We start from the raw sequence: 27,929 nt of genomic DNA on the forward strand, positions 1-27,929 counted from the left end.
AAGACCAAAACTGTTCTTGGATTGATGTCACAGGTCTGATCAATAGAAAAAAAATTAGACAATCCGGGTGCACTCCGAGAACTTCTTTTGTTATCTTCCTTCCTCTGTTCGCAATCAAGTTAATTGAGCTTTTATTCTAAATCTCTTTGGGGAAAAAAGGTTGCAATTTGCCACAATTCTTCTGAATGAGGACACTGGTTAGACAACCAGCCCCACTATTGTGATCCTGATTATAGAGCAAGATTCTCATAATACAGATGCCTTTTCTTCCTTTTATGGGATTTTGCCTTTAAAGCTGCTTCACAATTTTCTCTCAATGCCTGTGTTGAATTAAATGCTGATGGTAAATGCTAACTGAACAATCCTGGGACTAAAGACCACTCTTTGCTACAAAAAGAGTGCAGCACTAACTGCCGAGCAAATTTATATGTCCGAAGAGAAGACCTTTAAAACATTTTTTTATCAGAGACACTTGAGATGGATTGGTAACTCTGATTGTGAAAGTCATTCAACCTGCTGGTAATTAGCTGAGATGAGAACTGGAGTGAGTCCTGGGAGGTGGGTTACATCCCCAGGTGAGTGTCTTAAAAGACCTGCTTAAGTTAAAAGAAGTCAGCCACCACTGTTTCCCATTTAGGGCTTCCCAGCAGTAGATTGTAGGTAACTAGTTTTTAAACCATGACTATAGCTCCCATGCTAAGGATACTGAGTATGAAAAAAGCTTCTGTAGTGGCTAATGATGGTGAGCTAGCCCTAATCGAAAACATAGTAAACTGTTCTGGAGGCTGGCAGCCCAAAGCTTGATGATGATAAGAGGCTTGCGATTAGGGATTTGTTTAGGGAAAAAGTTGCTCTTGGCCTGTACTGGAGTATATGTTAAGAGTGGTGCAAAAACAGGCTTGAGGAGTGTAAAAACAGCCTTATTTTCTAGCAGTCAAAGCTGGCTTGGAAGGAAGGGTGAAATTAGAAAGTTGCTACGGGAAGGGATGAGGGGAGGGGAGAAAAAGCTCTTTCTCTTGAAGGCCTTGAGTTGCTACAGAAAAAAAACTGTTTATAGGGAACAGTGGAGTCAAATATCTACTGAGAGTCCTGTGGAAGCTGCAGTCTAGGTTTAAAGAAGCCTGTTTATCTTCATTAATGTGTGATAAGGAATCCCTAGGGGAAAAGTATAGACAGTCCTGACAGATGGCTGGCTAATTAAAGGCAGGGGGAGGTGGTCATTCTTGGCTGTTCTAGACTCTTTAGTTCAAATTTATTATTGCTCAAAGGGACCATGATGGAAAGCATGAGACCCAGTTTTCCCCAAGAGCAGTTTCTAAGAGATGTTGGGGAAAGAATTCCTCTTATTAATGAGCCCTGCTATCCTACAACAGGCAAGTGAAGGTCTGTATTTTCCTATTTCAGTATTGTTTTTTTTTGCTTCCTGTACCTTCTAAGGCTCTTGATTTATGGACTCCGTATAGGAATCGAAGCTAATAGATAATGCTTCTTGTAGGCCTGCATGTTTCTGTGGACTGCAGCAGAATATTTAAGTCCTGGCACAAAATATTTTGAATGTGGGGCTCTGTATCCCTGCACAGAGCTGACTTTTTAACAGCAAACGCCTGCTTTAGGATCCAACAATAGCCAAATCTATGGTTTGTTTTATTTCAGTCTTCATGGCTATTGTAGCCTGCAGGATGGGGCACAAGCAGAAGTGTCAGAGCTGCTGTTTATTCCCAGCACTGCAGCTGACTAGCTTTGACTTTCTTGCCAATTCATCCTGCCCGTTTCCCTATCTGTTAAGTGGGGACAACTATACTCTTGGGTGTAAAGTTTGTTGCAAGGTGTATTAAAAGTAGTCTGAGCAAGCTCTTCAAAAGAGATCACCATTCAACCACCTAAATCAAGTAGTCAGATTTTCTAACCTGTTCTGCTTTGTTGCTCTGAAGCCTGGGCTTGAAGGACAGTAACATCTGATAGATAATTTGTGGACAAAAGTGTCAAGTTCACTTTCTATTGCCTGTCTCTACTTCAAAATATCAGACAAAAAAAAAAGTGAGGTTTTTTTAGGATAGTATCTAAGAATGCTTTGTTTGGCTTGCAAATGGAGGCACTTCTGAAAGCAAAGGCCTGACTTTGAGGTGCCAACTCTCTCTCATTAATTAATTTAAAATGAAATACTGTGTCCAGCCTGTTTTATAAACTAACTCAAACTTTGAGGTCCCTTTTTAAAAAGGATTCCCTTCATCATTCATTGGATAAAGAGACCAAAGAATAAATGTGGTTTGTTTTTTGTCCTATAGTCTGTTTCTAGTGCATCAACCCTCTTGCTGATAACCAGCCAACTTTGTTCCACCTCCAGTTTTTGGCTATTGGTAGGGTGGAAGCATTCATAGACCCCAAGGCTATTTCCCTTAGCAGTCCTATTTGGAGTGATCTCATCTTATAATTGTATAGCTACCGGAAATACTTGGCCTTGAGTCATAAGGTGCCTGCTGAGCCTTCACTGCAGAATGTGAATGTGGCATCTTTATAATTTGAAATCATAGTTTCATCCTGAAAACTAACCATGAAACAGATAATCCCCAGTTCACCAGCCAGTTGGACTTTAGGGCTTCTTAATGCATTGAAACCATCTCATCTTGCTAAGCACGTTGCTGGATGCAGTTCCCTGTGCTCTGACTAGTTGTGGAAGCAGCTCCAACTCCTGCCCCATCAAGACAAGGTCTGTCCCTTGTTTAAAAAACAAACACAGTGCTAAGAACATGACTATGAAGAAAGGAACGTAGGGATGGTTGGACCGGAGTCAAACTTCCTCCTGTGTAACAGCATCGGCTTGTACCATAAGGCAGGTTTAAAGAAGAAACAACTGAATATTTTCAATGCAGAGGCTGATTTTTATAGGAAGAACAACTGTAAACTTGGGTTGCAATTGAAATGGTTCCATTGCAAGTCTAACGAGGTCTTGGTCAACTGATGTGGTGTGATGGCAGGTTTTGCAATGGAGATTTGTCTAGTTTGGGTTGCCTCACTGGATCTAAATAACATCACCTGTGAATGTGGCATCTTGTAACTTGTATTCATAGTTCCCTCCTGAAAACTGTAACCACATGCACAGATCTGTAATATATGATGTTTCTTACAGTTCCCCGGAGTTGATGGAGCCTAATGGCACCTGCAAAGTACTAATTAATTGAACTTTCTTATACTTAAACTACTGCCAGATGTTAGTTTCCTATCCCTTATTTTCCCATCTCCTTGACAAACTAAGCTATTTTTTGTACATGGTGTATTTTAATAGAAACAGGAGAAAAATATATAATAAGTACTCCATGGTTAATATTCAGGTTATTAAAAGTCAATCAATGATAAATGCCTATTTTTTTTTTTTTTAGTTTGTGGGATAAAAATTCCCTTGGAGCTAAAGCCTTCTTGATTCACTACCAGCCTGAATGGGAATGTATTTTGGAAGATTAAGTAAAAATGCCCCAACTGTCTTGCGGTGTTAGTGCAGGGAAGTCAATAAACACTCGGTTACAAACCAAGGAGAAAATGTCTCTTCCTCTATTCAGCTGTGGTAAGTGGCTGTTCCCCTTAAAGGGCTGATAACTTGCAATTGAAAGCATACACATAATAAAATTAAATCTGTTAGGTGGTGCCTTGAGATAGTATAGGGACAAGTCCCAGCCAGCTAGGCTTGAGTGTGGGTTTGCTGCTGGAGTACTATGAAGAATGTAAGACCCCTATTTTTTTCCAGCAGACCCTCGTTAGTTTTAATTAAACCAGTTCCAAAGCACCCTTTGCTTCCTTAGCCAGATCTGGATTAAAGCTTCAGCATTTTAGTAGGAGATGTGACAAGTGGGGGAGCAGGTGGCTACAGGAAGACAGGAATGGGATGTGGAGCAAGTTCGTTAGTTGCACATCTAGTTCTCTTCTAGACTGCGAAACAAACTGAAGCTACGTCGAGGTAATGTTGGATAAAATAGCATTTATTTAATACACTTATTCACAGAATCATAGAAGTAGGGTCGGAAGGGACTTTGTAGATCTTCAAGTTCGATATAAATAAATAATAGTATTTCTTCTCCATGTTTTCAGCAGTGAAATGTGAACGACTGCATCTTAGCTGATGCTCAGGAGAGAGCTGGGGGATTGACCAGGGCCGTGTATTGCTAGAAGGAAGATTTTTAATAGTTATAACGAGTTTTGTAGCTTGGGGTTGTAATAGAGCCGTATCATTTGGACACGGTTCAGAGGGAACCAGTGACTACAGGAGGGAAGTGAGCAGTGCTAGTCTACACTAATGCTCGACTTGACTTGTAGATTGAATGAACCATGCCGCAGTTGTGCCATGATGATAAACAAGAAGTATGGTATATTAAAGTAGGCAGGCCTGAGTTTGGGGTGGGTTCCCCGTCAATACCACGTAACTTAAATCTGTGCCGGGGGATCCGGTTCCAACACTTGTCGAACCCAATGCAGCGGGGCTCTGCCAGCGTAGACCCCGGGGGACAATATTACATGCAAGGGGCAGTGGTCAATGCGGGGGTTGGGAGTGCTCAGGGGTAACACGGTTGTGCTATTGTAGGGCGATGAGGTTGGAGTAGGTCAACGGTTGGCAAGGTGCCAGCGTGAAGGGAACGATGTGGGGGGAGGTACGGCCAACGGCGCCTCTGGAAAATCCTTCACGTGAAATGGGAAGACGGGTTCAGCGAGGATGCCGGCGTTTGTGCAACCAACGTCGGTGATCCTCGAGCACCAGCTCCACCGGAGTGCTCTCCTCCCCCGTTTAGTTATGACCGAAGACGTCGCGGTGGCCCACGAGGACTCGTTGAAGGCGTCCCTCAAGAAAATGGCCGCTGACGTCGAGAGCTGGTAGCCGACCGCCTCCGACGGCGCTGCCACCTCAACCCAGCGGCAGGACGGCCCGTTTCGAGGAAGACGGCGCGGAGGAAGGAAAATGAGGGGAATCCCAGCTGGTGGCTCTGAAGTCCCCTCGGGCCACGTGTCCGTGGTCGAGGCTGTCTTCGCCGTGAGGGGGCAGCCGTCGCACAGGACAGTCCGGTCATCCTCTACGGACACGAAGGCGTGCGGTTTCCTGTCACGGCGGACGACGTGGCGCAGGGAGGGGGCTGGTATGGCGGTGTCTCTTGTGCCACACAGGTGCCATTCCCTGGGGTGGGGCCACACTCAAGATGGCGGGCACGCGCAACGGCCACACTGAAGATGGCGCTGGGCAGAGGGTCGTACACGCAACCGCCACACTCAAGGTGGCGTTGAGGGGCGGGCAGCGCATGCGCAACCGACACACTCAAGATGGCGCTGGGGGCGTGGCGGCGCCGCCCCGCCCCCCCTATGACGCAGGCGGGAGGCGGCGGAGCGGGCCCCGGGACCGCAGACAGCGCCGAGCCGCCGCCGCCGCCGCTGTCGCCGCCATGCCCTCCGAGAAGAGCTTCAAGCAGCGCCGCTCCTTCGGTGAGGGGCACCCCGCTTGGTAGAAGTGGGGGGGGGGCACCCCCCTTTTTGCTCAGGGCACCCCCCCCTTTTAGGGGGAGGGGCACCTCCCCCTTCTGGAGGTGGGGGAGGGGCAGCAAGCACCCTCCTTTTTGTGGGGGGGGGGCACCCCAAAGACCCCTCTCCCGGCGGCTGCAAAGTCACCGGTCCTGGGGAGGAAAAAAAAACAACCCCCCCCCATCCCCCATCCCCCCCTGTCCCCAAATGAAGCTGGCGAATCCGGTGCGTCGTCACCCCCCACGACCGGGGGGGGAAAAGCTGCCCGGCGGGACGGAGCCGGCGTCCGCGAGGAGGTGTCTCTGTCTCTCCCGTGCGCGGACGCGTCCTCCCCACCCCGGGTGAAAAGGAAGTTTAGAGGAAACACTTTGCTTGGTTGTGTTGTTTTTTGTTTGGTTTTTTTCCCCCCCCTTCCTGGAATGTCTCTTCCCCGGTTCTGGCGAGCTGGGCGGTGGAGGACGTCGCCCGCTGGAAACGCGTCTCCGCCCTTGGCGGCCGTAACGGGAGGCGTTCGGCATTCATCCGTTGACAGGAAATTTTAGGAAGTCGTGCGGGCATATTTAGGATGGGAACAGCGTGCGGGGGGGCCTTCGCAGAAAACGACCCTCTGCTTCTTTTTTTTGCTTCGTCCGTGCTCGGCGGAGACTCATTGCGTGCGAGGGTCGTGCGTCGGGCGTGCTGCGGGTCCTTTCTAGGCACGGGGAAGCTTTTGTGCGGCTGGTAACGCGCGAGCTCTTGGCACGGACCGGAGAGGGGGAGCGAGACGCCGCCTCTCGAGCGGCACCTTTGTGTGCGAGTAACGGGATCGGGCTGACGGGTGCCGACGGTGGCTTTTTTTTTTCCCCTGCTCCCGATCGGTTCAATAAATGCAGCATCCGCGTCGTGCTGCAGTACTAAATCTCCCTCCTGGGGAAGGCGCTCGGAGATGAAGACGGCCCCGCAAGCGTCAACTAGGAGGGGGCTATACCTGGCGTAAGCAGGTCGAACCGATTTCCGGGCAGCTGCGTTTGCTCGCGCCCGGTCCGACTGCACCGTGCCAAAGCGGAGTTACGTCGGCGCCGTTAAGACGTCCCTGCGAAAGGAAAACGGGACTTGTCTTGCAGCCTTTGCCCTGAGCCGTTTGCAAACGACGCTTCCGGCAGCAGCGTCGGTGCGGAGTTCAGTCGAAACAGAAACAAACTGTACCTGTGTAACACTCGGCTGCCGCGTGTAAACGGAGCCTGACCTGCTTCGGTTAGCCCTCGCTCCCACGCGGGGCTAACCAACGACTTCCTCTTCGGGCACGTGGTGTCGTACCTAAACAAATGGGCGGGTGGAGACGAGAATTTGACGTGATGCAGCAAATCTGCGTGAGTCAGTGCTGCCTGCTTCAGCAGACGGAGGATGGGACTGTGTGTCCGCTAACCTCTTGCCGTTGCTTTGCTGATTGAAGAACTCTTCTGCCCCTCCCAGAAGAGTTTGGCTTTCTTATTGCTTTGATGGACTCGTCTTTCCTATTTTTACTAATGCTTTTCATTCTGCTGTTTCAACAGGAAGATGCCTGGCAAGGCAGTCAAAGCCAAATAACCATGCATACTTGATATCGCAGGGGGAAAAATAGCCATCTAGTATGTATCTGGGCATTTTAAATAAACAGTGCTTTTCTTTTTCCCTTCTGCAGAGCAAAGAGTAGAAGATGTACGACTGATTCGAGATCAGCACCCAACGAAAATACCAGTAAGTGCAGCTGTTGTCGCTTAACTTCCAGGCCTCGCTTCCGTCCCACGGTGAGGGAGCAAGCGAGCCAGCAATGAGACGGCTGGGTCTCCAGGACTGAGGGTTGTCCTTTTAGGGTGACTTGGATCTGTGGAGTCTGAGACTTGCTTCCCAAGCCCAGGGGCTGGAAGGTGGCAGCTCCTCCCTGGACGCAACGTGGGCTGCTGGGGTACGGCCATGTTGCTGTGTGCGATTTCTAGCAAAACTGCACCTCCAAGGATCCAGTGCCAGCCCAAAGTCTTGCTTTTCAGAGCTCAAACCAGAATGAGTGTCATGGCCTTGATAGAGGGGAATGAGGATGCTTCCATGGGGAGCAGGACCTGGAAGGATAGGCACTCATTTGTGCTTTAGCTTGAGTTCTGTGTAAGGACCTGCACTGCCCTTAAGAAATGTACCTAAGAGAAGACACGTGTGTGGATCCTGTGGAAGTGCCACTACCCTGGTGGCTTCTTAGCTACCCTGTTTGGGTTGGGCTACACGAGGGGTTGACACCTGTTGTCAGCTGCAGTCCTTTCAACCTTTCCTGTCTGATTTGCTATTTAGCCAGGGCCACCCTGCTTGTCTGAACTATCCTCTCTCTTCAGGTTTTGCCCCCTGCCACCTCCACCGTGCTGCTTGTTGTAATGGTGGTGGGGGCATTGGTGCATTTACAGCTGCCTTGTCCTCTGGACTTCCTCAGGGGCAAGCTGCCTGAGGCTTGCTGATGCTGCCAGTGACTGGTGAATTAGGAGTCCCTGTTCTTGCCACGGTTGCTGCAGTCTGAGCTTATCTCTGTAAATGCAAGGATAAAACAAAGCTTGAAATCCAAAGGAAACTACTCCAGCGGGAGCAATGCCGTGCTGTTAATAAGGCTGTGCTTAATTGGTCGGTCTCTGCATGATAGTTGCCTGCCTCCCTTATTTCCCATGGGGTGCACTTGCTTTCTGGCCTCTTACTGAGGGGTGGGGGGTGCCTTGCTTCTTTGCAGACAGAAGTAATAATGTCATCAGAAACCTCAGTGCTGGAAGTTGATTATCATCAGTGGAGGTTCCACTGCAAGCAGCTCTGGTCTAAGTTATGAGAAAGCTCGTTGCCAAACCTGGGGTTGCAGTCGCCACTCAAAAGGAAAATGGAAACTGAACGTGCCTGAGCTGGCCCTCAGCCACATTAACTTCCCTCTGACCAAAATAATGCTGTTCCTTCCCGTCTCGGCAAGGTCCACTGCCACTAGACGAAGAGAGCAACAGCTTTTTTAGCCAGGTCTGTGTTTAAGCTGGCTCCAGAGGAGATGATGCTGTATAGACAGTGCTATATGTCCAATATTGGAACTGTGCTGATGGTGGGTCTAAAATCCCTGCTTGTCTTTTCATCTTTTGACCAGAGGTGCGTGCACATGCAGCTGAGCCCTGGAGGAGCTGCCCCACCTAAAACGAAGCAAGATTGCAAGTGGTTATAACCACTCGGAGTCTGACCTTTGCTCTTCATAAATGCTTTTAAACTGAAAATAATGCAAGGGTGGGAATCCCCTTGGAGCTGCTTGCACCTGCTTCCAGTGCATCATTGGAACTGAATTTTTCTTTTTTCCAGGTCATTATTGAAAGGTACAAAGGGGAGAAGCAGCTTCCAGTTCTGGATAAAACCAAGTTCCTGGTACCAGATCATGTTAACATGAGCGAGCTGATCAAGATCATCAGGTAGTATGTTAACATGTGCCAGATCCAAATCGCAGTCTCGTTCGCTAGTTTGCTAGTGGGTGAATGTGTTGGGTGACTCTTTAAACCAGGGCTCTCCAGCTTCTAAGTGGCCCAGTCCTCCACGCTTCCAGATCATAAGTTGTTCCACATGGTGGGCATCCCAGGCACTTATAGACATGTTCTGGGAAGCGGGGGTGGGGGTGCTTTAATTAGCACAGCTCTGAGAGCTGCGCTAATTGAAATGCTTGGTGCATCAGTGTCCCTGCACTGAAAAATGGCAGTGGGCCGCTTTGAACTAAAGCTTGTCGACTGAGCTTTAGTTTAAAGCACCCCTCTACCATTGTTCAGCGCAGGGAGGCTGATGCACGTGACTGGAGTCAGCTGGAGCGCAGTAATTGCCATGCTCCAGCAAACTCGATTAATCGAGTCTGCACTGATGCGCTGTAATTAAAGCACATTGAATAGCCTCCCTGCACATGTATGGGAGCACCTCATGCGCTGTGTTGCCCTGTCCTGCCCCTCGTAAGGGGTAGGGGCAGGAAGCTGGAGAAGCCTGTGGGACAGCCTGCTGGCAGCATAGGAGAGTGGTGGGAGGAAGAGTGGCATCTGGACTGTGAGCCTGTGGGCCCCCAGTTGGACAGTCTTGCTTTCAAAAATGGGCAGGTCTACACCATGTACTTGCAGAAAGGCGGTGGTGTACACCAAAACCCTGCCGTGGTGCAGGAACATCCCCCGAGCTCGCATATGGATGTTATGTAGAATAGGCCTTTTGTTCCCTGCGTGCCTAAAACTTCAGCTCAAGCTGGGTACATGCTAGCCGCCATGTAGGGCGGAAGCTAGGCTGCCTTAGATTGTACCACTGCAGAAACGTGGTAATGATGCAGTTTCCATCATGTCCCATCTTTCTGGATCAGTCTGCTTGATTTTTACTTTTCCCCTCCAGCCAGTGGGTGAGGGGATTGCTCCACTCCAAAACCCAAGGTCTCAAGAATAAGCTTGTGCTTTCCTCCCCGTCTTCCTACTTGGGGTCTTGCAACAAGGCCACCATCCCCCTGCAGATGATTTAGTGTTTGCAGGGTCAGAGGCGGGGCCCATCCTGTCAGGGCTACCCGAAAAAATAGGCTGCTACTCGGAGCACTTGGCTTCTCAGGCATGTGTAAACCATGTAAAAAGTCATGGCTTTGTCCTTCACGCTGTCGTCCGTCTGGCTTTTCCTCTCCCCCGTTTGGGGCTTCCAGTTCCTGAACTGTGCAGAAATGGCTTGCCTTTCTTGTGATTCTTACACCCTAGACTAAGTGTTAAAGAAAATTATTCCTCATGGAGGCTTGCGGTGCATCCTGCCTTGGGGAGCCTTTCTTACCTCCTCCTGGTGCCCCCGAGATTGGCATCTGTAACGTGTCTCTCCTTCCTATAACAGACGGCGCTTGCAGCTGAACTCGAACCAAGCTTTCTTCCTGCTGGTGAACGGACACAGCATGGTGAGCGTCTCGACGCCCATCTCGGAGGTGTACGAGAGCGAAAAGGATGAGGATGGATTCCTTTACATGGTCTACGCCTCTCAGGAAACCTTTGGAGTGCACTCGGCTGTGTAAGGCTTCTAGCCTAGGATTTTGGTTTGACCCTCACGCCCCAGGAAAATGAAAGGGATGTCACTCTGCCCTCAGTACCATAGTGTAGTCTTGCTTTAGCAGGTGTTCTCATCTTGCCTTGCCTTGTTTGTGGATATTAAAGAGAGGAGTGCCAGTACAGACAGGCAGATCCTGCTTTGAAAACCTACTGTAATATTTAACACAGGCACACTTAAGTTTCTGGACTCTGAATGGAACCATACTTTGCATATGTAAATAGCCAATAAAAGGGACACTCAGCTGGCCTTTGTAATAAAGGAATTGGCACCTTTTCATGTAGTGAACCCACGTGTCTCAGTGTGACATCTTTGTGGCAAATCCCTCTACAATTCCTTAAAAAAAAAAATCCAGCTTGTCAAGGAAAGGGTTGTGTGTTTTTTTTTTTTTGTTCTACTGGAGAGCAAGGACAGGGAATATCCTAAACTTTTGGGTCAAGTTATGGAATTGCTCTGCTTCAGTGCTTGCAGTCTGTTGCAGCACATGGTTGGGAGGGAAGTTTATCATCTTTCTTGGTACCGCCGCTGTATAAGGAGGTGCCAGATAGTTAAATATTCCCATTGAACACCCCAGCTTTCCTCTAGTTTTAGGAAGTGCATATGTTAAGGTTCTTAGGCTAATAGCAGTGAAGGCTGGAGATTTCTCTCAGCATTTTGTATTTTGACTGATATACTGCTGCTCAGTAGCATCTTGTTTTCCTTCTAACCTGTAGGGGTCTCTTTTCTTTGCCTCCCCTCCCCCCCACCCCCGTGCAACCTGGAAAATAGCAGGTGGGCAGGGTTGGTGCAAAGAAATGACTTCAGTAAACAAGACTGTGGGGATAGATGCAACCAGTTGCAAAGCAGGCTAATGCAACTGGAAAAACGAGTAGTGCCCCATAATGTTGAGTCTTTGGATCCGCCTGGTCCCTCCTCCACTCTCGCTCCATGTTCGCAGCTGTGTGGTTACCTATAAGCTCTACGGTGCATCCAGGCCTTCTCATGTGTTGTACACCCATCCATCCTGGATTCAGATCTGCTGCTGGAAATATGAATCCAAACTGCCTACAACCGTCTGTCACTTGTTGTGCATGTTATAAGTGAGGGGGTAGGGGAAAGTGCTCTGTTTTAAAAGCATTTCACGTTAGGAGCAAATGGTCATCCCATCATTGAAGTTTCTCGCCACTTGCATGTGGCTGAAAAATCTTGGCATTGCTGTTGTCACTATAAATAGGGGCTTATCCTGTGGAGAAGGAATGTCTCGAGTAGGATCACTGTCCTCCTTCTAGAGTTGATGTTGTAAAGTGGAGTATAGCAGACTGAATAAGAGTTATCTTTATATGACACACATCCGTGAACTAATTGCATCTGTTACTGAAAGTTAACTTGCTATAATTGGGGGCGGGTGGGGAAAAAAGCAATACTACTGCATCTGGGCACTCTAGATCAATAAGGTGTACAGTTTGTATCTGCTGACACCTTTTTGCATGCATCTTGTTCAGTGCTTATTTCTAACTTTTTTTAATTATTTTTTTTTTAAACGTTTGTTGTGTTTTTACTTCAGCGTAAACTCTTCAGTGCAGCTTGTCCTATGTTTTTATAGTTTGGTTTATGTAAAATCATGGTTTCACTTGAGACTGACAGCCATTCTTGTAACTACTGTGTTCGATGACAGATTCCTGTACAAATGTTGCTTTTTTTAAAATTAATACAGTGCTGAAATGGATGGATTACATCCCACCGTAATTGCAGCTTGAGTGGTTATTTATAGACTTCCTTGCCTTAAACATCCATTAGCAGAAGGGGAGACAGTAGTGACAAATGCCACCTGTTTCAGTGCATGGCTGAATGATGTCGGCCTGGCAGGTCCCAGTGCAGACGAATAATCTCTAGTGATGCCCAGGACACTGAATAAATAGTATTGAAATAAGTGCTGAGTGGAACATCCAGGCACAAACCTAAGAGGAGTGTTTGCTGGAAATAAAGGAGGTATGTGGCCATCCTAAACCAGCCCGACTGCTGTTTTAGAGTAGGGAAGGATGGATTGTGGAACTGTAATTGTAATAAAAGGATAATAATTAGCTACCCACGGAGACTTGTGTCTGATAGTAAATGGTTTAAATGCTTTCTAGGGGGAACACCTACTTCCTAGCCCACAGCTTTTCAATCAAGACCTTCCTGTCATTCAAGAATCTCCAGCTGGCTTTCTGTTCAAAGCTGAAATCTAAATTGCTGGAGTTTAGTTGGAGGAACAGAGCGGTTTAAAAGCATGATGCATTTAAGTTGCTATTAAGCCATCTTCACCGAGCAGTCCATAATGACCCAGATGAGACTGACTAGTATGGTACTAAAACAGCAGTGTGGATGGCAGAATTTAGGCCTGCAGCAGTTTAAGACTGCAGCCTTTTAATGGAACATCTCCGGCAGGAAATCACTCGGTGGTTTCTGCATACATTACCGTAAGGACACAGTGCAACAGAACTGGGATTTAAAGTGGCTGCCTTCAAATTTCGAAGATGTGCTTAGTAATTCCTGGTTTTTAGCCACTGGAGACCGGCATTGTAATCCTGCCTGCATCCTGGGACAGTCCCAGCCAATGCTCACCACAGAATTGCTGGTGACTAGGACAACAAGCAGCCTGCCGCACAAAGGCCCACTTTATCAAGGGCTCAACATAATCTGCAGGACAGCCTTGAATGTCCTTGACTCAGCCGCAGTGGTTCTAGAGAGCAGCAGCTGCAAATAGACGAGGTGACAGCCCTCAGCCAGTGACTTGGATTAAAGAGAACTTTACCTGTTAAGAAAGGTGCACCTCCACCCTGCCTTTTACCTGTACGGTTTATTCCTGGTACTTACCCGCTTGAGTTGGAGAAGCCTAAAAGAATAAAGAAATGCTGCTTAAGCACTGTTTTACTTTTTATTTTCCATACATTAAATTTACTCAGATAAAAACATTCTAAAAATGTACAATTTTACCTTTAACAAAGTATAATAAAACATAAAAATCCCAATACCAGAATACTTGACATTTACAGTTCAAAATCAAATTAGCTGATATTAAATATTTACAAAACTATTTAAAATATTTATAAAGTTACATGCACAATTTGTAATACTAGAATTGACTGAAGTAAAAGAAATGGCTCAAATGGGAGTAGGAGTTTCCTTCATTCCTAATGGAAAGTTACCTCCAAAAGAAGCTGTTAATCTGCACTTCAAAACACACAGGATTTTGCTGTTTCAGTACCAAAACATTTCTCAACTACCTAAGAATTTAACAGAGACAACAGGTAGTCCCAAGGGTTTGTTATGACACAGATAAAGTCATGGATATTGGTACCGGCCTCCTTTAGTACGGATGTAGTAACATTTACCTTTGGCCTCAACAAACAAAAATGGTTTTCTATAGACTATTGCAAGCATTTACATTTATTGAGACTTTCCAAATGTTCCTCCAGCTGAAAAGGGAAGTCTGGAGAACCCAGAATGCATGGCTTCGAGTGTCAGTGACTTCCACTGCATGCTTTTTGGGACTGAGATCCCTGTAAAAGTAATGGCAAAAACCAATCATTTGGGGTGGGGGAGTGCATTCTGCTCGGTTTTTTTAATTTTCTAATTTCTCTGCCAAATACAGTGAATGAAGGCTTTCGATACCTTGGTATCATCACCACAAAATCAGCAAGCAATAAAGGGCATAAAATGCAAGGGGAGGCAACCGGAAGAGGGGTTGGTTTATATCGCCATTTCACTTGATTCCTGGCAGGATGCTAGCAGTTGTGTTTTACAAGCCGCTTGGGAAATTTCACAAAATATGAAAGCTGATGTAGCCGTTTAGGAAAATTTACTACAGAATCCAATGATCAAAACACCCCGCTTGGTAAGACAACTCTTCCTTATTGAACCTCCTGTAGTTTAGTGTCCAGCATGAACGTGAATTCGCCTCTGCTGCTGAGTTTCTGAACTATAAGTGTTGATAATTTTATTCTACTTCACCAATGTCACACATCAGAAAGACTATTCTGAAACTTCACTATGCACCATTTACTCCTCCAAAGTAAAGACAGAGCTATAATCCACCCCGCGATTCTTATGCTGCAATGAAACGACAAGCTGAACGTGACAAGGGGTCGCCCTATTGTTTTGCATTTTTAAACCATCGGTTTTACCCTACAGGGGAATCCCGTTAGAGAACTAACCAAGTTTATACTTGCAGGGCAAAGGTATGAACAAAGAGCTAATTCTGTGTATTTTCCATATCTGTACCTACAAGAGTAGGTTTTACGAGCTGGTTCTTTCAGTTCCTGAGACTGGAACTGCTATTCCAGAGCCTAGCTGCCTAACTGGGGGGAAGACAGAGGAAAACAGAAGGATTTATGCCTTTTTAAAAATGGATTAAGAATCATTTTATGTATCTAAAGTGCTCCGTATAGGCTCACCAACTTCGGTTGTTCTTGGTACGAAGCAAACATACTGCACTAACAGATGTGAAGCTACAACTCCTTTTGATTCAGGGAAAACTCTCAGAACAGTACTGGTTCTTCAAACAAGTATCTGTGCATTAAGTGCATGTCCCTTCAATTTACTCACGCTTCTGAATACAAACTGACTTTAAGATCAGGTTTAGCAATTTTAAAAATGTACCTGTAAGTGCACGTAAGCCCCTTGAGGAAACATCAGCCTTAACTTTACATAGAGGAAGCAATCCTGAAGACCGTTTTGAACATAGGAATGAAATGGTTTTTAAAGAAGTTTGCTGGACAAGAGTTCAGTCTTAGTTTCATGCTCCTGGTGACCCTTTTGACTTTCTGATGAATATTAGACCAGACTATGCTCCCAACCATGGCCACCAAAGCAAAATATCACAGAAAAATATTAAGTTTTTTGCTCTCGTTGTTCGGTCTTTTGTGAGGGTTTGTAATACTTGCATGTCTGGTGAAATACAGTTTATTTAAATACAGTTCGGTTTTAAAATATTGTTTTAAAAAAGTGAAAAAATGTTAAAGTTTGGCTTTCAGCACATGTTCCAGGCCACTGGAGAGACCCTCAAAATCTTAAATAGTAAACATTTTAAGTGAAAACTGCAAGTGTCCTTTAACATAACACAGCATGACAGGTTGTTCCTCCCGTTGTCTCAAGCTCATTAAGGCAAAGTAAATTGCATTGTCAGTTTTCATCACTTTAGTGTTGTAGGTCTGAACGTTGCTCGCGAACCTCCTTACGATACAGGCGTAGCAAACATAACTTCCAATATTGCAAGCAATGCTGTGTAGTGTGAACTGAACCATTTAAGGATACAGAAATATGGAGCTCCCGAATTGCATAGAAATAAGAAAGAACAGATTTTCTTTTTAAACCAAATGTTACACAGCTTTAGACTTTGGTTTTCATGAAGCCAAAAAAAAATGGTATGACCTCCAAAGATAATCTACCTGGAACAAGGTTGGTGTCTTGTCGCCTCAGGTGACAGTGGTTCTTTGGAGGTACTAATTGATCGCGCTGCCCTAACCTGCTGGCGTTTCACGATGAGGCTGACCATCCATTTTGAGCAAATGGAACTGAAGAATGGCCCACACCTTCAAATTCTCACTAACATTTCCAGAAAAATCTTGACGGGCAACTTACTGCATTGGCTGCTCAAACCAACTTTTCGGTAGCTAAGGTCTCGTCGACCTTGAGAAGCTTTGCCCCAGCGTAAGAAGTGCTGTACACTGCACCAGCACAAATGCTTTGTTACACTGGCGTGGCTACACTGGTGGAAAAGCAATTCCCAGCATAAGCAAGACCTCAGATTTTAATGTCGTCTTCTGGGTTTGAGTACACAAAGATCGCTATACGTTTCAGGCCTGTGTCTCCTTGGGCAAGTCAGGAGGATTTGCGTGTTCCTTCATCAAGACAGGACTACACTGTTTCAATTCAGCAACACGAACTTGGTTTGGCTACCTCCCAAGTCTCAATTTTAATTTGCCGCCTCGCAATTCTGTATTCTAGGTAGTTAACCCCAAGGCAATCTACAATCTACCGCAACAAAGGAGGCCGACAGTAAATCCTTCAACGTCTTGACGATAATGTAAGTTACTACCTTTTACACGTTTGACTTCTACCACCACTGAATCCTGTAGCCGAAGCCCCGGGGTAGGAGTCAAAGTTTCGTTCTATCAGGTAAAGCAATAGCTTGCAAACTCTGCTGCCAGAGTTTATTTTTTAGGATGGTTTAAAATTCATTTACAAAACCATAGTAAGGTTTCTGTGAAAGAGACCTATATACAGTTACAGGGCGTAAAAGCTGTTTTGTGTGTTACAGAAAAAAAAGAAGAAGAACATCTGTATTCTTGAAGCCTTAATGACTCTGGAGTCTCTGGGACATAGACCCTTGGAAACTAAGTTTATTCAGCTGTCGGTAACCCAGCACTCTCTAGTAGCAAAGGTGATGGTGAAGAGGAAGGTTGTTTCCAGAAGGAACTGGAATTGCCGTGTGTCTTCTTTTGGAGGGGAAAGGAGAAAATTACTCAGGATTTTTACATAAGTCACATAGCCTGCTGGTGCCAATTTTAAAAGTTGGAACTTCTTTGCCTCTTGCACTGGTCTCAGAGCGACATGGTCTGCTAAAAGTGCAGAAAGCTTGAATAGTTTTACATTCTTCTGTAGTGCAATCCTTAAAAATCCCAGAGATTAGTGCCTGATCACTTTTGAAAAAAAAGTAGACATTTTACCTAGCCCAGGGGTGGTCAAAGGCCCTCTGGCGAATGGCCACTCGTACCTTCAACCTCCGGCTCTCATCTCACACCGCAACGTAGCTGCCCTGGAGTTATGCATTTCATCTTGGAAGGTCCAAATATGGCAACATTCTTCAGCGAAAAGAAAAGAAAAGAAAAAAAAGCGTAGGGTTTTTCTTTTGTTTTTTGTATTTGCAACAGAAAACATAGTTGGCCACCTTCACCTGCCGTCCTGCACGCATCAGTCACAAGATACGTACTAGGCAAGTTCCAACACCAAGATCCAAGCTTGAATTTTGGCAATCAAAAATGGGTTTGTTGCACCCCTAAGCTAGATTTTCTACCTAGTCTAGTAAAGTAAAGCACCTTTGGATTAAAAATACATTAAGCTTAACAGCAACTGGACGTCTCAGTTTTGTATTTAAATGTCCTTATATCTCCATGGCTTACAGCGTTTTCTTGCCAGAGAAAATGTCAGTCTGTGGAGTCGAGACTTTCAGATGGAGGAGCATATTTCAGCCTAAATGTACCTGGAGGAGAGGAACAAAGGGAAAAAAGAAGGAAGTCAAGTGCACAACATTTTAAACATCTACTTATTGAAAAGATAGGTTGCAGAATAAAACCAGTAGCTAATCTCATCACTATGATGCTACAGGAAATGCCTGTCAGGGAGATGTCTAGTACTAGCAGGAGGAGTGGGAAGTAAAAATACAGCAACACATAAAAAGAAGGCAAGATGCAGTGGCTGCAATGCAATTTCAAGAGCAACAAAAGTCATTCAAAACAGATTAAAAAGAAATGATGAACTGCAGCTTTAAATTGCATTACTGTACTTCTCTGACCTGGGCCTGATTAGGACACGTTCACATTCTTCTAATCTGCCATTATCAAAATATTATGGCCTAAGAACACCACTAATTTTCTGTATTGCCTCTTGGGGTCTATTATTAAATTGTATTTAAGTGCTGATGGCATGGTCTGAACCAGGGGTAGGCAAAATGCGGTCGGGGGGCCGGATGCGGCCCGCCAGGCCATTTTATCCGGCCCGCGGGGCCCCTAAAAAATTTAGAAAATTAATATTTATCTGCCCTGGGCTGCCTGTCATGCAGCCCTTGATAGCTTGCCAAAACTCAGTAAGCGGCCCTCTGCCCAAAATAACTGCCTGCCCTGGTTATACAAATACAAACACAGACATGGGCCATACCCAAGATGATCTAAAATCTATCGCTTTAGTTCCCCAATTCTATCCAGAAGGTTGCATTTTATTCTGCCAGGCAATACTACACGTACAATATTTTAACCAATATGTCAAGAAAATAGAGAGCTATGACCTGAATATACTCCTGGTATGGCAATATCTTACTCCCAAATACGTCTGCCCTGGCTCAAGGATTTTAAATCTCTTCTGGAGAAGGCTTTGCTATGACAGAGTCTACGCACTGGAATGTGCATTTCCAGCAACTCTGACTCAAGTCCTTCAAAGGGATGTCTCTCCCTCTGCCTGAAGAAGGATTTTTGTACCCGAAAGTTTGCAAAGAACAATTTCTCCAACTATTTAGTTTGTCTAATAAAAGATACCACATTTACCCAAAGAACCTTGTCTGTTAAAGGGATGTGCACACCTAGTTAAGATGATGGCCTCTACTTATTTTTTTAAATATTTTATGAACTTCTGGGATAACCCCATGTTCAAAAATAACAGGATGACTTGGGGCTGAACTGACAGATGGTGTCAGCAGCAACAACTAGGTCAGACGAAGACACTGCACTTCTTCCTTTCTTCAGAGACCAATTAATTCTCAACAGGGGTCCAATTCAAGACACTCACACGTGTGTTCCAGTTAAGCCACCACAACAGGGCTAAAGTTAGGCATAAAACTGGGGTTGGTTCTGTGCACCAAAATAAATACCATTTCTATGAAGTTAGCCCAAAAGTTCGTCATCCCTTAGAAGAAAAGGGCTTCGAAGAACTGGATGCTTGTCTGGGATTACGCAAAACTTGGTATAAAGAAAAGCTATCGCCATTAGATTCACTGGTCCCTCAACTGCATGGAAACTCCCATTCACATGAATTTGCAGCTCTGCACGCAGACACCCCCGCATCAGCACCAGTTTCTTACCTTGCCGATTGAAATCCATTGGTGGCTGCTTGCAGTCCTGAGCTCGGTGACCACTGGCCCCACAGTTGTAACAGGAGAGGTTCCCATTTTTTTTGTGGTTTGAACCATTGCTGGTTCCCATCATTCCCTGTGCCTGGTACACTCCCGCTGTCCCTGCCATAAAGTTCTGCATGGGTGGTACTGCAAACGCGGACTGCCCGCTCATGACAGAGTCTGGGGTTAAACCACTGTTGTAAGGAGAGTGAACCATTGGGAAGGTTGTGCTGCTGTTGTACTGCTGCGTGTTGATGTAGCCGTTACTACACAAAGGATTGAAGGGCAGAAATGGAAAAGTAAACATTGAAGGCCCTGAAAACGGGTGCTGGAAATAGTTCGCATAACTGACAGTCAGACCACTTGAGCCACAGTTCCCACTACATCCACAGGAGCTACACACCATGCAGCCAGGAGGCTGCTGCTGCTGTTGGTGGTGGTGGTGATGGTGATTCTGATTTGGTACCGGGATGTTCCCTGCAGATCCACTGCTGCTGTTGCTGTTGCTACTGCTGCTGCTGCTACTGCTGCTATAGAAATTGTTCTCAGCGGCTGATGACAGTGTGGGGCTAGAACTGGGTACGGGACAGCTGGGCAAGTGTGCCATGTTTGCGAATGACGTGGATGGATGGCTGCTGGAAGAGACAGTGTTATTGTTCGCACAGAAGCTGCCTTGCATCGGGGCCACTGGCATACTGCTCATTGCAGAAAAGGCAACTTTGGTGTTGGCTGTATAGAGAGCAGTTCGGGGATTTATTATTGCAGGGGACATAGTTATTTGCATATTACTGGAGCAGGATGTCTGCCCAGCAATGGCAGAATCAGTCGGAACCGAAGAAGATACCAGAAGCTTCATGGGTGGACGAGCCATTTGGAAGACTGTGCTGGATGTCACGGTGGGAGCAGTACTCGTTTCCACGATTAGTGCTGGCTGTTGGGGTGTCTTTATCACTCGGTCCAGACTTGAAGCGTGTACAACTTTTGTCCGATGACCAAAGTTAATTGTAGACGCAGGTGAACTGTTTTCTGGAACTCCTGAGAGCACTTGCAGAGGCTGATGAGATGAGGTTGGCGTCACATCCACCACTGTATTCCCAAAGCTCTTTTCCATTTTAATGCTGCTTCTGGCTCCAGGTGAAACTTTATTTCGTTCTTCTAAAGACAAAAGTGAAAGAAGCTTCATTTCTGTATTTCCACGCTCTGATTTATGAACTGAATTCAGCATTCGACTAGGAGTGATGTGGGTAGAGGCTGCTGGCATCACTTGCATTGACAAGGTATGGTGGCTGGACGGATTGGAGCCAACATCGTTCTGCACTGGTAGAACCTGAGCTGTGGGTCGGGCCGAACTGGATGTAAAATGATTCAGTAACATCACAGGTTTCTCCTTTTCTGAACCGTCCAAGTGAATCTCTAAACCTAGAGGCAGAAACAGATCTATAAATACAACTGCTTTGCCAGATAAGGCAAATCAAATGCAAACAGAAGCTTTGCTCGCTTTCCCTTACGCCTCTCGTTCTCCTCAGCACTGTCCGAGCTCTCCTCTCTGGTGTGGATCCCCATGGGGCTGGAAGAAGAGCTGGAGTATTCAGAAGAACTGCCTTCTCGGGGCAGAGGGTGGGATGGCTGATCCACATCTACACGCAGCTCTAGGGACAAACACGTGATAAATCAGGGAAAACGTGAAAACTAATGGCAGAACTGTCATCTGGGTATCAAAAGCCTAGTTACAACACTGCAGCTGATGGGTATTTTCACAACACCATGGCCATTAAAACAGAGGAATGCTTCAGCCTCATAGGGCTTCATATTGGCCCAGGGAATACAAGTCCAGAGGACCAATGGTTAGTCACCAGCAAAACCAGCACTTCATATGCAAGCCACGGAACTGCAGTTACATCTTCATCACTCAAATATCCCCCCAGGAATAAGATCTTTCAATCATCAAAGATCATAAAGGATAAGAACACATGAAGCAAGTCAGTTCTAATCTGGGGGCTGGAGCAGCAAAGCCGTGAGTTTTTTATTGTGCAGTAAGATACCCAGCCTAACCCTGGCAGCAGTGCACTGTTCTTTACATTGTGTATTTACCTGCAGCATGGTTGCCACGAATATTCTGGAGAGGCCCTATGTGAGTAGTTGGAGGGACCCTAGCCACCCCGCTGCCAGTAACCGAAGAAGGTGCTGTTGGATTTAGGCACCGTTTCTCTGATTTTTCCCTATGCAGCCAATAAGGGAGAGGAGAAAAAGAAACATTAGTTAATACAAATGAATTAATACAAATGTACATTAGTACATGAATATCTACAGCTGTACAACTAATACATTAGTTAATTCAAAGGCAGTGATTAAAGGAGAGGAGAAAAGGAAACATTAGTTAATGCAAACTAGAACATTTATATGCTTCAAATGGCATTTTTTCTATTCCGTAGATCTCAGTTCCATAGATTCTCAGTTCTAATTAAAATTCCACATGTAAAGCGAGTATAACCAACGGAGTAATGTCTTCCTCAGCCTGCAGACAGCCCGACTCAGATATGGGAACTCCCTCCTGTCCATAGTTAACTCATTTAGGGGGTAGCCCCAAAGCTGGAAGATGAAACTTCACTGTGCCTCTAACTATATGGGCACAGATCATTCTATAGCCAGGATGGGGAACTGAAGGAGACTGAAGATAGAGGAGACGGAGGGGAAAGAAATGCAGAATGAAAAAGAAACATACGGAGAAAGAGAGGATGGGGGAGGGAAAACAGAGGATAGAAAAAGCATCATTCCTGAAAGCGAGAACATTTGGCCACTGAGTGAGTCTGCATGCAAGTTTATAATGAAACAATTAAAAGATTAGTTGCTAAACACAGGGCATATTGCATCCCCAATCTGGAAGCAAATCTCCTACCCACAAGTGTGCCTGTTCACTGTCAACAAAGGGGAGACTGCAGTTCTAAACCGACGGTCCAAGCCACTGCTCAGGAAGCAACATGTCTCTCTTGAGCAGTATACCTTGGCCTACTGTGCCTTCACGCAAATGCTTAAGTAGCGGCCAGGTACAAAACCGGAAACAAGCAACCAGCAGATAAAGAACGCAAACAGTAACAGGTAGTTTAGATCTTGTAAATTCTTCCAATAACAGTAATTTAAGAAGATGTTAGTTGCATAAGTAAAGAAATATGTTTACATTAGGATTAAATTAAGTGTTCCTTTAAAGCTGAGTTCATTTGTTCTTTTAGGTGCTTATCAGCTTTGAGTACCTAATAATAAGGTAATAAATGTTACATAGTAATCCACATTTCCAAAGTGTTTTTTTTCTTTACTAATTAACCCTTCACCACTCTTACGAGAAAGATAAGTAGTATCTAAATTTACAAGTGCAGAATCTTGGCAGGCTTATTAATTTGCTCTGCCTTCACAGTAAAAACCACTGTAAACCAGGGATTACAACTCCAGAGTTTGTAGGATCATAGAAAATGAGGGTTGGGAGGGACCTCAGGAGGTCACATCTAGTCCAACCCCTGCTCCAAGCAGGACCAGCCCCAAATACATCATCCCAGCCAAAGTTTTGTCTAGCTGGGTCTTAAAAACCTCCAAGGACAGAGAATCCACAGCCTCTCTGGGTAACCTGTTCAGAGCTTTACCACCCACCTTGTAAGAAAGTTTTTTCTAATATCCAACCTAAACTTTCCTTGCTGCAGCTTGAGACCATTGCTCCTTGCTCCGTCTGAGTTCAAAGCTGTACAATACCTTATCTCACAAGCAAGAAAGTAGACAATCTTTACCCCAACACACACATGCACAAACTTACTTTTCCAACTCCAGCTGTGTCTTGAGTTTTTTCTTTGCTCCCATGGTGAGGGACTCAAATTTATTCAGATCTTCTTCAGTAAGGCTCAGAAACTTACAGGAGAAAGGATAGAGTTCACTTTAAAGCACACAATATGCTTACATCCATTTCAAATGACCTTTTTGTAGGCTCAAACATTCCAAGATTATAATTTCTGAGATGCATCTTTAAGACTCACTGAAATACATGCCTTTTATGAAATTCTATTCCAGTTTCAAACTATCAGTAGCCTACATCAGTCATTCACAATAAAAAGAACAGTCTACATGGACACTGAAAGACATCTTTGTGTCAAAAAATGAACTAAACAAAGATCTGGTCCATCCGACTCCACCCACCAAACTAAAATTTCAAGGATTCTTTCCCAGGATCTTTAATACTTAATTTGACAGCATCAAGGATGGAAAAGCATACAGAAAACATGGTTTGGGGACTAGAAAATTAGGTACAAGGAATATGCCAACCTGGGGGAAAGATAAACTGCAAAGGGCAAATTAAGAACACAAATTCCGGCACTCCTCTTTCCTGTGAGTACTTGATGCACCTGGCTCTCCTGGTAAGCCAGGGAAGAGAGGTTTGTAACAGCTAATATCTATTATGCAAAGGATCATCTCCACCCTTCTATTCCCCACCTCTTGCCTGTGGGAAGGCAGGGCTCCCCTCCCTAGTGGTGAGAGATGGATTCATTGGAGACTGGGGCAGGTTTAGCTCCATTCGTTTCACTTATCACTTGTCAAAAAAGGTTTTGATTTATGCTGATACTCTTCTGCTGCTGAAACATTATTCCGATTCCTGCTGAGTCTCAGTATACAAGAGATAAATCTACTGGTTATTCGAAGTTAAACTGTAACCGAGTTTTCCTGACTTTGCCATTTAATACAGAAATCAATTGACTCTCTCATCTAGAGCAGAGCTCATCACAGCTGCAAATCTACCGCAAATATTGTTTGATTATACAAATCAAGATAAGCAGAGCACTTGTTTGAAAAGAAAAAGTCATCACATTAAAATATGCAGTTTTGACATTACAGATTTTCCATTTCTGAATGAGAACAATGACATAAGAAGATTGTAGCCTCAAACTATGCTCATTCAATTAATATCTTTCACAACATGGGGTAGAGGCAAAAGCCACTGTAATTCAGAGCCGTGACTTAAAAGAATCAAAGTCTGAATTTAATCCACCAGAGGGCGTTCAAGATTAAAATACAGCAGAAGGAGGAGGAGGTTAATTTTGCATGCTTGTTTCAGATACAGCTAGGTGAGTATCATGAAGCAGTCCACGTATTCAATTAAAAACCCATGCACTTCAGTGTCATTCATGACCATTTTTACTTGAGCATCCAAAGGACCAATTTTTTTGTTCCAAAGAACATTTGTGGGAAATGAAGGTGTCGAACATGCATGCAGACATACACGCATAAAGGCTCAGGTAAGAAATGTTCATGAATCTGTCCTAAAATGTATCTAATAAGCAAAGCTTGTACAAATAGGAGGTCAACCAATCCAGAAGCAAAAGTAATACATTGTGGCCTAGGTGACCTATTGTATAGAAAAGCATAAGCAGAAAAAAAGTAAATGGTTTGTAAATAAGTCAGATTTTCATGTGTCCAAAGAATTCTGAACAATCAAATTATCTAAGTCTACAGGCCAAATTTCATCAAATAAATTATTCCTCCAAATACCTTGCCCAGTTCGAGCTGCAAACAACAAGCAATTCTAAATGCAGATGTTTTACCACTTCTCTTATCTACATGCTCCAGGACAGATCAATTTTTAAAAAACACATGCTGTTCTCCTACTGAATATACCAACCTACCTTCTCCATTGTGAGTTGTTTGAAGACAGGATAGTACTTGTGCAACCGTAGTTTCCTGAGCCAGTCTAAAATCCCATTTTGCTCCTGGGGCTGGGGGGCCTGCGGACTGGAAGACATTAACATGGGTGAAGAGGTGTCCATCTGTGAACGGTAGGACAATGATGGACCAGTACTCCCTGAATGAGAGCAGTGGGATAGTGCAACGGAAGTAGCAGCTGAATGCTGTACGTGATTCTGAGAAGACTGAATGCCAGCTACTCCACATACAGGTCTGCAAAACACAAAAGTAATTTGATTCAGCACAATGAATTACTGTCATGCCAAGTTCAGTTAGTGCGGCCATATGCACCCACCAATAAAATAAAGGGCAAAGTTTTGTGGTAAAATAAGCAGGGTGGTGGGTCCAAGTTACAGACTTATGCCTCTGGAATTCTCCACTGGTAAAACAGTGAAAGCAGCGGCGTTTATGTCAAATGTTAAAACAATGTTTCCAACTCTGGCACAGCTTTTCTCCCCTTTCTCCTCAGAGAAAATAAATACTTGCATTCTTCTCTTAATTCTTTCAAAAGTGGGTTCAGCAAGGATGGCAAAGGGCTATTAATATACTATATAAACTGTGGGATAGTTTTTAGGCATGAGGAACAGAGGGGTTTTTTTTTAATTATTTTTTTTCTCTGTATTTCCACTTTAAATAGAAGAGAACAAGAACCCCCCGTCAAGTGTTAAAAAACTCATTTCTGTGTTGTAAAGTCCTAAGCAAAGGATGAGAATATTTCTTTCCTTCACTTCTCATGGCTGGCTTGAAACTCCCTGGGAAGAAGTGTATATCTTTTCCCCAGGAAAACCAGGCTCACAGCTTGAGAAACACTACCCTGCAGGGAGATATTTTAATGTAGCAGAAAGGAAAAAAAACACCCAGTGATTCCACACTTCTAACAGGCCCTTAACAAAAACCTATTTATGCTATGGAAGATGTGACTATTTAATTACGGCTGCATCTAATATTACTTACTACCTTGATTCTGGTATAGCTTAGGAAAGGCTGCCCAACTGGTGGCCTGTGAGTGGTTAAACTGCAGCCCACGGGGCTTGTCATCACAGCTGCTAGAGCCACTGCGTTGGCATGGATCCAGATCCCAGGGGTGAATCCTGCTACTGCTTTGCTCCCCCCCAACCTCTTGCCCACCACTGCATTCAGGGTCTTCAGTCATCATCAGCAATTAAAACTGGCAGCAGGGGAAAAGGGGGGCAAGTGGTGGCAACATTCACCCCCTGGGTCCCAGAGTTGGACCAATGCAGGGGGTCTGGCAGCTCTGTCACCGAGCTGCTGTCCTGCTGCTGGAGGTGGATTTATCTAGCCCACATAAAGCTCCATGGTCCAAGCTTTAGCCTGCAGGATCAAATGAGCTGGGCTCTGCTAGCTTGGGCTATCCCAGTGTGTTGGATGCTGTACACACGTGTAAAGACGTGACCTGGCCTACAGCATTCATCATATATGTAAAAGACAAGCAACAGATGACTACATCCCGTGCAGCAGAACACAAGGTAGTGGTCAGACAATTATGACTAAATCAGTGATCATACAGGACTCTCCAAACACGGACGGAAGCTGGTTGTTATAGCCTGACCATGCTGAAAAACCCTGCCCAGACCAGGTATTCTCGGATTCACAGAAGGGACCACAGTGATGATCTTGTCTAACATGCTGTGTAGCACAGGCCCCTGGGATTTCTCTGAATTAATTCTTTTATGAGCTTGGGCATGTCTTGTAGACTGACATCCAGTCTTGATTTAAGATGGATAGAGACTCTACCATGATCACTGAAGAATTCTTCCAATGGTTAAATATCCTCACTGTTAAAAGAATATGCCTTATTTCTTATCTGAGTTTGTCTAATTCAACATTCAACCATTGGAGCCTAACTGTTAAATGGAACAGGCCATGATCAAAGTCTTGCTCCCTGGGTAGGGAGGGTACCTACAGATTGTGGTCAAATAGCCTCTTGTCTTCTCTTTAATAAGATAAAGAAATTCAGCTGCTGTCTCTCTCACTGCAAAGAATGCTATCTGACCCCTTCACTTTTTTTTAAGCATGCAATGTAAAAATGCCGGTGGGTCATCCATGCTCCCACAATTGCTAATACTGTTAGAACTGTGTCACGGTACCCAAATTCCCTAAAATCTCCTGGGTAGACAAGGCCAAGAAACAACATCTTTCAGGATCCAGTTCCACATTTGAATATGGGTGAGGGTGCTCAACCAAATATATAACATCTCCTTAAGGACAGAGAAAGAACTAAATGAAGGAATTTTACAATTCCATAAAACATATAAATCAAGGATCTCACCTTCCAGATGCACCCAGCGTAGTGCCTACTTTATAAAGGGAGGGGTTGCCAGGACCTAAAAACAGGGAAATCAAGGTTTGATTGGCATCAATTTACTTGATTTACATCAATAATATATGCATTTTTAAATTCTTGGTTTAAACTCACTTGAATTTTGAAGTTGTTGGGAAAGAGATGAAGTGCTGAAGAATTTTTTGACATGGTCATTTTTCAACACATGGGAAGGTAATGATGCCAAATACCTAGATGTTAATCAAAAAAAACAAAACAAAAACACCCAAACCTGTATCATGTTTGTTCTGAAACTGACTATGAAATAAAGACGGTAATCTATAAATAAAATTCTAAATGTGATAATAAAATGGAAAAAGCAATCAGAAATCCCGCCCCACCTTGCTAAAAGTAGGAATACTAGAAAATCCTGAAATAAACTGGACCTGGAATCTGCATATACCTCTTTTTCCAACAAAATGAATCAATTCCATTCCTTTATGCTGTCTCTATTCCAGTTACTATATTAAAGTCAGAGTTGAT

General features: G+C 44.8%; 2 protein-coding genes across 4 annotated transcripts in view; one reads left to right on the forward strand and one right to left on the reverse strand.

The window, feature by feature from the left end:
• The first annotated feature begins 1,077 nt into the window (after positions 1-1,077).
• Positions 1,078-12,270, forward strand: MAP1LC3B (microtubule associated protein 1 light chain 3 beta). Of its 2 annotated transcripts, none has more exons than XM_059713927.1 (4): positions 1,078-1,383; positions 7,154-7,209; positions 8,815-8,921; positions 10,339-12,270. In XM_059713927.1, the coding sequence occupies exons 1-4, from the start codon at positions 1,323-1,325 to the stop codon at positions 10,511-10,513; spliced, it is 399 nt and encodes a 132-aa protein (XP_059569910.1). In that variant the 5' UTR covers positions 1,078-1,322; the 3' UTR covers positions 10,514-12,270. The 2 variants fall into 2 exon arrangements, with proteins under 2 accessions (XP_059569910.1, XP_006276766.1); XM_006276704.4 differs by lacking the exon at positions 1,078-1,383 and adding an exon at positions 5,341-5,457.
• A 1,157-nt stretch (positions 12,271-13,427) lies between these two features.
• The window catches only part of ZCCHC14 (zinc finger CCHC-type containing 14), a 71,095-nt gene continuing 56,593 nt past the window's right edge, over positions 13,428-27,929 (reverse strand). For both annotated transcript variants that reach the window (XM_019491168.2, XM_006276705.4), the window contains 8 exons: positions 27,543-27,637; positions 27,396-27,450; positions 25,048-25,318; positions 23,190-23,281; positions 21,482-21,609; positions 20,899-21,039; positions 19,358-20,809; positions 13,428-17,767 (listed from right to left, as the gene is read on the reverse strand). In XM_019491168.2, coding sequence (XP_019346713.2) covers positions 17,712-17,767; positions 19,358-20,809; positions 20,899-21,039; positions 21,482-21,609; positions 23,190-23,281; positions 25,048-25,318; positions 27,396-27,450; positions 27,543-27,637 — 2,290 coding nt within the window. In that variant the 3' untranslated portion in view covers positions 13,428-17,711. The remainder of the gene's footprint in view (positions 17,768-19,357; positions 20,810-20,898; positions 21,040-21,481; positions 21,610-23,189; positions 23,282-25,047; positions 25,319-27,395; positions 27,451-27,542; positions 27,638-27,929) is intronic.

The sequence above is a fragment of the Alligator mississippiensis genome, chromosome 10, assembly GCF_030867095.1.
Source record: "Alligator mississippiensis isolate rAllMis1 chromosome 10, rAllMis1, whole genome shotgun sequence".
NCBI lineage: Eukaryota > Metazoa > Chordata > Crocodylia > Alligatoridae > Alligator > Alligator mississippiensis.